The sequence below is a fragment of the Bufo bufo genome, chromosome 5, assembly GCF_905171765.1.
Source record: "Bufo bufo chromosome 5, aBufBuf1.1, whole genome shotgun sequence".
Classification (NCBI taxonomy): Eukaryota; Metazoa; Chordata; class Amphibia; order Anura; family Bufonidae; genus Bufo; species Bufo bufo.
In genome coordinates this window covers 497,384,548-497,396,803 of record NC_053393.1, presented here as the reverse complement: position 1 = coordinate 497,396,803, position 12,256 = coordinate 497,384,548, and the positions used below count along the sequence as shown (strand labels likewise).

At 44.1% G+C, this 12,256-nt stretch overlaps 1 protein-coding gene across 2 annotated transcripts in view; it reads left to right on the top strand.

The window, feature by feature from the left end:
- Positions 1–12,256, top strand: part of CUL2 (cullin 2) — a 156,749-nt gene that overhangs the window by 86,410 nt on the left and 58,083 nt on the right. For both annotated transcript variants that reach the window (XM_040434290.1, XM_040434291.1), the window contains exon 11: positions 1,193–1,300. In XM_040434290.1, coding sequence (XP_040290224.1) covers positions 1,193–1,300 — 108 coding nt within the window. The remainder of the gene's footprint in view (positions 1–1,192; positions 1,301–12,256) is intronic.

Below are 12,256 nucleotides of genomic sequence, written 5' to 3'. Positions count from 1 at the left end.
TCCGACGGCCTGTCCCTTATCTACCATTCCATCTGCCATCACGTGAGATGGTTATCCAGTCCTATGGAAATAGGTGGGTTTGGCCAATGTACCTTTCATTTGTATGGCCAGTTTAAAGGGGTTGCGCTGCAGCTAATATTGGTGACCTATCGACTGGGTAGGTCATCAGTATCAGATCGACGGAGGTCAGACTCCTGGGACACACCCGCTGATCAGCTGTTTGAAGGGGTCGTGCCGCTTTGTCTCCTTTGCTCATCCCATTTACTTGGAAGCTGTAATTACAAAGCACTGCTGCCGCGAAGGAGACGACGCACAGGTAAACTTTGAAGAGCAAGCAGCACTCTCATGAGCCCCGAGACCCCTTCAAACAGCTGGTCTGTGGGGGTTTCCCAGGACTCCCACCGTTCTGATATTGATGACCCTCGGGAGGATAGTTTATCAATGTTAAGTTCCTGCGAGTGTACAGTCTAGTGTAAGGCCCCTTTCAGACGAGCGAGTGCTTCACTTCTGACTCGCAGCGAGGCACCCGGCCTGCACTGCTGGCGTCACATTGCATCATAAATCACACTTTCCCGTCTGAAATGTTGTTGTTGCCGGTCAGTCCACAGTATGGGGTAAGCATTGCTGCTGGACGCTCCACAGTCTGGTGTGTTTTTACCCGTCAGTCCACGTTTTCTGGGACTTGGATACTGATGACTTATCCTGGGGGTAGGTCATCAGTATCAGATTGATGTGGGCTTTACACCTAGCATCCCCTTCAGTAAGCGGTTTTAGGCAGCCGCCAGCACCACAAACTACACAGTCTGCTCTTAGAACAGAACATAGTGATGCTGTTCTCACAAATCTCGCCTCTCATTCCGGCAGCACTGTGAGAGCCCAGTGAACAGATAGAAAAGATAACATATGGCAGTGGTAACCAGCTACACACTAACCCTATGTAGCCATTCATCTCCTGCTGATATACATTCAGAAGGTTGGCGGGAAGTTGGGAACAGATCCAAGGGAGTGTGACTACAGGATCAGACTACGCAGGGTGTGTTTGTTGTCTGTAACTATGGCAACTTAAGGGATCTTTTCATCAAATCTGGCCTATTAGTTGATGAATATAAATTTAATCTACTGTGAAATGTTGCTCTTTTGTGCTGTATAAAATGTCCCTGATTATTTCTCTCTTGCCTTTATGTGCTTTCAGATGCCAACGCAGTTTGTGGAATCTGTCCTAGAGGTGCATGGTAAATTTGTTCAGCTTGTCAACACCGTTTTGAATGGGGATCAGCATTTTATGAGCGCACTAGACAAGGTACATAAAACCAGAACTGTACAGAAAAGTACTGACAATTTGTCTTGATCAAGTCAGTGGACAAATGGTCCCTAATGATCCCATGGAAAAAACTTGTGGAGATCAATTCAAAGGGAAAATGTAATCAGACCTATTGTTTAAATCACATTTTTTATGTTAAACATTTTAGAATTTGGTGTTTTAATTTCTTTATGACCACTACATTTAAAAAAAATGTGTATAATCCTGTTGTTTTCACACTGGCCACTAAGGCCTAATAGGTCATGATTTCCTGTTCTGTACAGGTAACTTTTCAGTAGTTATCATTATAGCCACAGGCAGAATTACAGTGACAGATAACACCTCTATATGAATAACACAGGATCCTTCATTCACAATAGGTGATATCGCGGCTTATCTACTCCCTCCTGATCTCTGCACAGGTCATGCCTAGAAAACCCTCCCAATAGGAGGTAGTGGGTTCCTTTCCTGTCCATTGTGTCTATGGACCATGTAGCTGCTCTCAAAAGGCAGGAATCTTAAAAAAAAAAATATATATATATATATATATATATATATATATATATATATTTATTATTTTATTTTTTATTTTTATTATTTTATTATTATTATTTTTATTATTTTATTATTTTTATTATATATATTTTTTTTTATTTTTATAATGGTGGCTCAGTGGTTAGCACTGGTGCCTTGCAGCGCTGGGGTCCTGGGTTCCAATCCGACCAAGGACAACATCTGCATGGAGTTTATATGTTCTCCCCGTGTTTGCGGGGGTTTCCTCTGGGTTCTATATTTTGAGCCCCATTGGGGACAGGTTGATGCTAATGTCTGTAAAGTGCTGCGGAATATAGTAGCGCTATATAAGTGCGAATAATAATAATAAACATGAAAAATTAAGAAAACTCACTAAGAATAAAAAAAATAAAAATATAGAATCTGTTTAACATAAAAACGTGATTTAACCACTTAAGGACCACAGGTTTATACCCCCCTAAAGACCAGGTCCTTTTTTACAAATCGGCACTCCACAACTTTAGCGGTTTATTGCTCGGTCATGCAACTTACCACTCAAATGAATTTTACCTCCTTTTCTTCTCACTAATAGAGCTTTCATTTGGTGGTATTTCATTGCTGCTGACATTTTTACTTTTTTTGTTATTAATCGAAATTTAACGATTTTTTTGCAAAAAAGTGACATTTTTCACTTTCAGTTGTAAAATTTTGCAAAAAAAACGACATCCATATATAAATTTTGCTCTAAATTTATTGTTCTACATGTCTTTGATAAAAAAAAAATGTTTGGGTAAAAAAAAAATGGTTTGGGTAAAAGTTATAGCGTTTACAAACTATGGTACAAAAATGTGAATTTCCGCTTTTTGAAGCAGCTCTGACTTTCTGAGCACCTGTCATGTTTCCTGAGGTCCTACAATGCCCAGACAGTACAAACACCCCACAAATGACCCCATTTCGGAAAGTAGACACCCTAAGGTATTCGCTGATGGGCATAGTGAGTTCATAGAACTTTTTATTTTTTGTCACAAGTTAGCGGAAAATAATGATTTTTTATTTATTTTTTCTTACAAAGTCTCATATTCCACTAACTTGTGACAAAAAATAAAAGCTTCTATGAACTCACTATGCCCATCAGCGAATACCTTGGGATGTCTTCTTTCCAAAATGGGGTCACTTGTGGGGTAGTTATACTGCCCTGGCATTCTAGGGGCCCAAATGTGTGGTAAGGAGTTTGAAATCAAATTCTGTAAAAAATGACCAGTGAAATCCGAAAGGTGCTCTTTGGAATATGGGCCCCTTTGCCCACCTAGGCTGCAAAAAAGTGTCACACATCTGGTATTTCCGTATTCAGGAGAAGTTGGGGAATGTGTTTTGGGGTGTCATTTTACATATACCCATGCTGGGTGAGAGAAATATCTTGGCAAAAGACAACTTTGTATTAAAAAAATGGTAAAAGTTGTCTTTTGCCAAGATATTTCTCTCACCCAGCATGGGTATATGTAAAATGACACCCCAAAACACATTCCCCAACTTCTCCTGAATACGGAGATACCAGATGTGTGACACTTTTTTGCAGCCTAGGTGGGCAAAGGGGCCCATATTCCAAAGAGCACCTTTCGGATTTCACTGGTCATTTTTTACAGAATTTGATTTCAAACTCCTTACCACACATTTGGGCCCCTAGAATGCCAGGGCAGTATAACTACCCCACAAGTGACCCCATTTTGGAAAGAAGACACCCCAAGGTATTCACTGATGGGCATAGTGAGTTCATGGAAGTTTTTATTTTTTGTCACAAGTTAGTGGAATATGAGACTTAGTGGAAAATGATGATTTTTTTTTTTCTTACAAAGTCTCATATTCCACTAACTTGTGACAAAAAATAAAAAATTCTAGGAACTCGCCATGCCCCTCACGGAATACCTTGGGGTGTCTGGTGTCACTTGTGGGGTAGTTATACTGCCCTGGCATTTTCCAGGGGCCCTAATGTGTGGTAAGTAGGTAAATGACCTGTGAAATCCTAAAGGTGCTCTTTGGAATATGGGCCCCTTTGCCCACCTAGGCTGCAAAAAAGTGTCACACATGTGGTATCGCTGTATTCAGGAGAAGTTGGGGAATGTGTTTTGGGGTGTCATTTTACATATACCCATGCTGGGTGAGAGAAATATCTTGGCAAAAGACAACTTTTCCAATTTTTTTATACAAAGTTGGCATTTGACCAAGATATTTCTCTCACCCAGCATGGGTATATGTAAAATGACACCCCAAAACACATTCCCCAACTTCTCCTGAGTACGGCGATACCAGATGTGTGACACTTTTTTGCAGCCTAGATGCGCAAAGGTGCCCAAATTCCTTTTAGGAGAGCATTTTTAGACATTTGGATACCAGACTTCTTCTCACGCTTTGGGGCCCCTAGAATGCCAGGGCAGTATAAATACCCCACATGTGACCCCATTTTGGAAAGAAGACACCCCAAGGTATTCAATGAGGGGCATGGCGAGTTCATAGAAATTTTTTTTTTTTGGCACAAGTTAGCGGAAATTGATATATATATTTTTTTTCTCACAAAGTCTCCCTTTCCGCTAACTTGGGACAAAAATTTCAATCTTTCATGGACTCAATATGCCCCTCACGGAATACCTGGGGGTGTCTTCTTTCCGAAATGGGGTCACATGTGGGGTATTTATACTGCCCTGGCATTCTAGGGGCCCTAAAGCGTGAGAAGAAGTCTGGAATATAAATGTCTAAAAAAATTTACGCATTTGGATTCCGTGAGGGGTATGGTGAGTTCATGTGAGATTTAATTTTTTGACACAAGTTAGTGGAATATGAGACTTTGTAAGAAAAAAATAAATAAATTTCCGCTAACTTGGGCCAAAAAAATGTCTGAATGGAGCCTTACAGAGGGGTGATCAATGACAGGGGGGTGATCAATGACAGGGGGGTGATCAGAGAGTCTATATGGGGTGATCACCCCCCTGTCATTGATCACCCCCCTGTAAGGCTCCATTCAGATGTCCGTATGTGTTTTGCGGATCCGATCCATGTATCCGTGGATCCGTAAAAATCATACGGACATCTGAATGCAGCCTGACAGGGGGGTGATCAGGGAGTCTATATGGGGTGATCACCACAGTCATTGATCACGCCCCTGTAAGGCTCCATTCAGACGTCCGTATGCGTTTTGCGGATCCGGATTATCTATCAGTGGATCCGTAAAAATCATGCGGACATCTGAATGGAGCTTGACAGGGGGGTAATCAATGACAGGGGGGTGATCAGGGAGTCTATATGGGGTGATCACCACAGTCATTGATCACGCCCCTGTAAGGCTCCATTCAGACGTCCGTATGCGTTTTGCGGATCCGGATTATCTATCAGTGGATCCGTAAAAATCATGCGGACATCTGAATGGAGCTTTACAGGGGAGTCATCAATGACAGGGGGGTAATCAATGACAGGGGGGTGATCAGGGAGTCTATATGGGGTGATCAAGGGTGAATAAGGGGTTAATAAGTGACAGGGGGGGTGTAGTGTAGTGTAGTGGTGTTTGGTGCTACTTTACTGAGCTACCTGTGTCCTCTGGTGGTCGATCCAAACAAAAGGGACCACCAGAGGACCAGGTAGCAGGTATATTAGACGGTGTTATCAAAACAGCGTCTAATATACCTGTTAGGGGTTAAAAAAATCACATCTCCAGCCTGCCAGCGAACGATCGCCGCTGGCAGGCTGGAGATCCACTTTCTTACCTTCCGATCCTGTGAGCGCGCGCGCCTGTGTGCGCGCGTTCACAGGAAATCTCGGCTCACGCGAGATGACGCCAATCGGCGTTAGTGTGACCTGGGAGCGCCGCAGAAATGACGCCTTTCGGCGTTAGCGTGGCGGGAAGTGGTTAAACAATAGGTCATTTTCTGATGACACATTCACGTTAAGGCTTTCTGCTTACGTATAAAATAAATTAAAGTTTCAGGAGGAAACCGGACAACTCTTGGTATCTGCCTGCAGTAAAGTCTACTGGTATCTACTTACCTGGCAGATCCCACACTGCTGCTTCGTTTCTCCCGGTCCAGCTCCGTTTACCCAGTTTTGGTGATGACATGTCGACAGCATGACCGCTGCAGCTAATCACTGGCCTCCTTGGGTGCCGCACTAAAGCCAGTGAATGGATGCAGCGGTCACGTGTTGTCAACCTGATGTCACTGCTGCAGCCGAGGGAACTGGTTGGACTTGTGGGATTTGATAGGCAAGTCCTGAAGTTGGAAAGGTGCAGTTTGGGCCTAAGTGTTTGGTCACAGGACGATCTTGCCGCAGAACAGCTGTCACACCCAAGGATAACAGTGGGATTTCACTGTAGTGGTGCTAGCATAGAAATGAATGGGGTCCCAGCATGACTCGCACATTTGCTGCGACCCCCGAATCACAAAAAAATCCAGCTGTGTTGGATTTTGGGGATTCTGAGGTTGTGGCAAACGTGTTCATTTCTATGCTAGAAACGCTACACTTCGATCCTTGGGTGCGACAGGTGCCACACAACCAAGGTTGCTGTGTAGCTGAACCCTCATTCACATTAGATTTTCCCAATGTATACACCAAACATAAGGCTCTGAAGTAGTGTGAATAGGGCCTTAGGCTGCAGCTACTCTAGAGCAACAGTTAGATGTTGTGATCCACTTACAAGTCTGTATCAGAAATACTCCTTGGATGCTGCCGTATGCTTACTGTTTGGAGCCTTTTACTTAGATGGCAGACTTGAGTTAAGCAGAACTAGATAAATTATTAAAATGTCGCAATAATTCCGTTCTCCCACCCGGTATGACACAGAGCATGCAGATACACAGGGCGGGGAGCACATTGGGCTCTATAGTTACTGGGGAAGCCATATGTTGCCCTATGAGCCTTGAGGACCGGTCCTATCGATTACAGCAGGATCGATGCAGAAGACTCTTGGTAATAACCCGTTTCTTCAGCAGCCGTACCACCCAGTGTGCATCTTCAGACAGTATAAGGCTCGTGCTGCAGTCGTACTGGGATTTTGTATGCAAGCCGACCTAAATCCATGCAGCAGCCTAGTCCTGCAGGAAACGGACAATGCCTAATACCGGTTTTATTACCCTCAGTTTCTTGGCATGTTTTCATAACTCTTTTATGTTTTCTCATATTCAGATCATTACTTAAATTTCCATTTTAATGTCTTTTTTTTATTTTTATTAATTAACTTTGACCCTCATAGCTGTTGATGGCATGAGAAGTACTATGGTCAAATGAAAGATATTAAACTGGTCAAGGATATTTCTGGCCTTTTCTTAATTCTTGTCCTTCATTCCACTTGCATACTGCTTGTTGGTTTGCATGCCCTACCCTGAAATTTCCATGACTAAAATTGCTTCCAATTAAGTACCTATATCACTCATCTGCAGTCAATACATTTTCTGATCTCGTTCTAACATGGTGCTTGGTTGATGTGCTGAACATAGTCATCTACCCAACAGAGAACCATAGAGGTGCCAGTGTAGAATACGCTTAAGGTATATATCCGACGTATAGGTGTGGACAGAGCCTTAAAGGGGTTATCCAATTTCACAAACAGTACCCCCGTGTGCCAGGCCTCTCACAGGTAATATACTTACCCCATTCCGAGCGCTGCTCCTGATCTCCGCACTGCCGCTGCTGCTTCTCCCTGTACACGGATCAAAACATCCAGTGTCGTGGGGGTTGGAGGAGCAGCCAATGGCGGACTGGGACGAGCCTCCCTAGCATCGCGTGTGACGCTAGGGAGCCTTGTCCCCGCCAGCCATTGGCTGTTACCCCCCAACACCGGATGTTTTCATCTGTGTACAGGGAGAAGCAGCAGCGGCGGTGCGGGGACCAGGAGCGGAGCAGGGAGCGGGGTAGGTATATTACCTGTGAGGGGCCTGACACATGGGGGGGTTGTTTGTGAAATTGGATAATTTGTTCCGTCAGACAGTAATGCTTTTAGGGTTAGTAGCTTCGTAAAAGGGCATCTGATGGCACATACAGAAACTGAATGTAAAAAAGAAAACCCTCTTTATGTCACTTTAGGAACTCGGAGGCATATGGAGATAGCATAGGGCCCCATAGACCATCCGTGCCATATTACCGCTCCATGTAAGTGAGATTTTGCACAGTAATATGGTCCCCTGCATGAAACCTTAGTGAAAGCAGGCAAGGTCATAGTTGTATTTCAGTTTTTTATGCAGTTAGTGTTTTGCTTAATGGTGGCATGCCAGAGCTATGCCAGTCTACTGCCATTTTTTTTTCTTTCCCCATAGCCCATTTCAGGATCTCAGAACAATAATCCGATCAGTCCAGTTTTTTTTTTTTTTATTAAATCGTTTTTATTGATCAAATAAAAGCACCTTATTTTAAAACGATACATTGTCTTTTTTCATTCCAAAATGCAGAGTCAGTATACAGCAGTAACATATGATAACATCATACAAGGATCACCATACAGCGGTATATAATGTATAGAAACGTAAGACCAAAATTAGACAATAGATGCATTTATCCTAGCATCCACCCTCCCCCTCCCTTCCCCTACCCCCCTATGAACAAATCGCGAACCCCTCAAGATAGCCTAGATAACCATTCACTCCATAGTTTCTCAAACTTCTGAGGACAACCTCTCTTCACAAACACACCTTTTTCCATCATCATGTCATGCACCTTCCGCACAAACTCATCCAATGTGGGCGGACTACCCTGGATCCACCAACTTCCTGGCCACATACAACAACCTCCCCACCGCTACCTTAACCGACTCAGTCCCTCCAATATCTGACACATACCCCAACACACACACCTTGGGATCCTTTTGAAGTCTCAGTATCATATTACTATTAATCATGTTCAGTACTCCTTCCCAGAAGTTACCTATTACTGGACAAGACCAAAGCATATGTAGCAGATCCGCGCCATCTTCCATACACTTTGGACACTTGTCATCAATTCTCACCCCCACCTTTTTTAAGAACACCGTCGTTTTGTACACTCTGTGAATGATGAATAATTGAGACAGCTTGCCCTGTTCACTCAGGGACACTCTGGGAACTCCTTCCAGTATGTCATCCCACTGATCATTAGAGATGACCCCCAGGTCAGCCTCCCACTTCTTCATCCTTGAAAGTGGAAATCCTTCTAAAAATTTGACTAGTAAGAGAGTATACACCTGCGATATCAGTCCTCTTTTTTCCCCCTGTCGGAAGAACAAGTTTATGGACCACCTCCATTTGGGCTATTGTACAACCTTTCCTCATCATGACCTCAAAGGCATGCCTCAATTGAAGATATTTATAAAACCATACCCTGGGAATATTGAATTCCTGCTGCAAACTCTGAAACGATTTAAATATCTTGCCATCAATTAGTTGGCCAATCCTCATCACTCCATGAGATTCCCAATTCCGGAGTCCTGACATTGTTAGGAACTCAGGCAACAAGTAATTATTCCTAATTGGGGAAAGTTCACAGACACCACCTACACCTCTAAGGCTACTTTCACACTAGCGTTCGGAGCGGATCCGTCTGATGTTTCATCAGACGGATCCGCTCCTATAATGCAGACGTTCGCATCCGTTCAGAACGGATGCGTCTGCATTAAAACTTAGAAAATTTTCTAAGTGTGAAAGTTGTCTGAGCGGATCCGTTCAGACTTTACATTGAAAGTCAATGGGGAACGGATCCGCTTGAAGATTGAGCCATATAGTGTCATCTTCAAACGGATCCGTCCCCATTGACTTACATTGTAAGTCTGGACGGATCCGCTCGCCTCCGCACGGCCAGGCGGACACCCGAACGCTGCAAGCAGCGTTCAGGTGTCCGCTCACTGAGCGGAGCGGAGGCTGAACGCTGGCAGGCGGATGCATTCTCAGCGGATCCGCCTCCACTGAGAATGCATTAGGGCCAGGCGGCTGCGTTCGGGGCCGCTCGTGAGCCCCTTCAAACGGTGCGCACGAGCGGACACCCGAACGCTAGTGTGAAAGTAGCCTAAGCTGCTTCACCTTCGCCCAGACTTTCTTCATAAGATCAATAAGCATGAACTTCTCTCTCCCAGCATGCATTCCCGACCCCTCCAGAATACCCATAAGGCCCCGACTGCCCAACCAGTGTTGCAGTATCTGTCCCGTCATATCCGGCAATTGGAAATTAATCCATCCTTTAAAATGCTGACATTGGGAAGCTAAGAAATAGATCCATGCATTAGGAACAGCCAGACCACCTTCAGACTTAGGGTATTGCAACGTCTCCAGCCTAATCCTAGCCTGACCGTACTTCCAAATAAGATCTCTAAACATAGAGTGTATTCTCCTAAATCTATCCAGGGGAATCCACACGGGAGCATTATTCAATACATAAAGCAGCTGAGGCATCATTACCATTTTTAAAAGGTTTACTCTACCCACTACTGATAAGAAGAGTCTACACCATGTCCTCACCTTTAGTCTAAAAGTAGCTAGCAGTGGAGACAGATTAAGGTCTTCAAAGTCAGACAGTCTAGGTGTTATATACATATATATATGTTTGAATTTATCCACCCAGGGAACCAAACTATCAACACGCCCACCTGACAGGGCCTGTCCATCAACCGGCATCAAAGCGGACTTCTGCCAATTTATCTGAAGCCCAGAAAAGCTCCCGAATCTGTCAATCAATGCCATGGCTGCATCCAGGGATGCACCAGTATCGCCCAAGAATAGCAGAGTATCATCAGCGTACATAGCCACTTTATTAGATCAGTCCAGTTTTAAAAAAAAAAATTAAAATATTTTTGACACGATACATCGTACATAACATGTCCTGCACATAGAAGAACAATAGAAACCTTCCATGACCAAAGCATACACATATATCTTAATCCAGCGAGGGCCTCCCGCAGGTTATGTACCTTTCAGCCTAATAATGGTGGTATGTTAGTGTCGTTGTTTCAGCCTACCCAACGTGCCTTTCAATTGCTCAGTCAAATACCATAGGGTAAGAGTAAAGGGTCTCATTATGGTTTCAATTTCCGAGCTAGAGAGGATTTGCATTATGAAGCTGCACCATTTTTTTAAAAGAACTTTCCTACACTTCCCTCCTTACGCCTTTCTGCTTCTCTACGTTCCAGTGACAGTAAACCTTTTAGGTTTTGCAAGATTGACCCTCCTGGGGGATCACGGGTTGCAGCCAATTTTGCAAACGACATCTTAGTCACCAAGCAAATGGCATGAAATAGGACCGGTAGCCTTTGTTGGGTTGGGCCCTCACTGCCCGTTTCCTCCCAGTAATGGAAGAGATAGATCACAGGTCTTAGGGGAATATTGAGGTTCCAGATATCTTTGACTATTTGTGCTTCTTGACCCCATAGAGAATAGGTCTGTGGGCAGATCTGTGTGTGGTGTGAGACATTTTGGCCAACTTGTTAGTTTGTTTGGTCTGCTAGGGGCTGACAGCAAATTGAAAGCATAGATAGCAGTATGCATTATCCTAAAATGTGTCTCTCTCCAGGTTTCATTTAGTATTTATTTTTCTCGGTGCCCACCAGCCTTTCAGAATATTGTCCCCCGCCTCTTGATCTTCCAAAATCTGGTCCCATGGTCTAAATGAAGGTGGGGGCAGCCCATCCCCTAAGGCTTCTCTGACTTGGGAGTAGAGAAAGGATATGGATTGGGGACCTGTCCCTCTCAGTAAGATCTTGTCAAAGCCATTTTGATTGTTTGATCTCAGATTGGTTTCATTTGGGATTGCTAATTGCTACTGCATTACGATCACCCACCAATATCTTGTCCCGTACGGGATCTTGCAGAAGCCTGTCTCTCAAGGATTCAAAAAATGGCTTCTGAGCCACATTCTGGGCGTATACATTATAGAGACCGAGTTCTCCACTCGGGCCGGTTATCTTTAAAACTAGCACTCTTCCTTCATCATCTGTGGCCTGAGCCTGCACTTTATGGACTAGGTTTTAGTGGATTAGTGTAAGCACCCCTGCTTTACCTTGAACTGCTGGAGATCCATAAACCTCCCCCACCCAAAGTTAGCCATTCTCTGGAAGTCAGATTCTATTAGGTGCGTTTCCTGCAGAAGGGCTATGTCTGCTCCTAGGCGCTTGAGATGACGCAGCACCATCATGCGCTTATGTAATCTAAGACCGTATCTCGCCCTCGCTGTGCAGACCCATGTAGGAAGTAATCTGCAGGATCAAAACAATAATAACTCCAACAGAAAAAAAATGGTAGTCCCACTGTAAAGAGTTTTTCTGGTAACTCGCGACACTCCCATTCCCTCCAAATCTGGACATGTTGGGGAAGAGAAATACCTAATGTGACAGTACCTTCATAGCTCCACGCCACATTAGGGCATATCTGTGGATCCCAGCAAGAAGTCCGTCAGCGCCGATGTCACCTTTGCTCCTTGGCTGCTGGTGTTAGGCTGTCCATCCCCCGC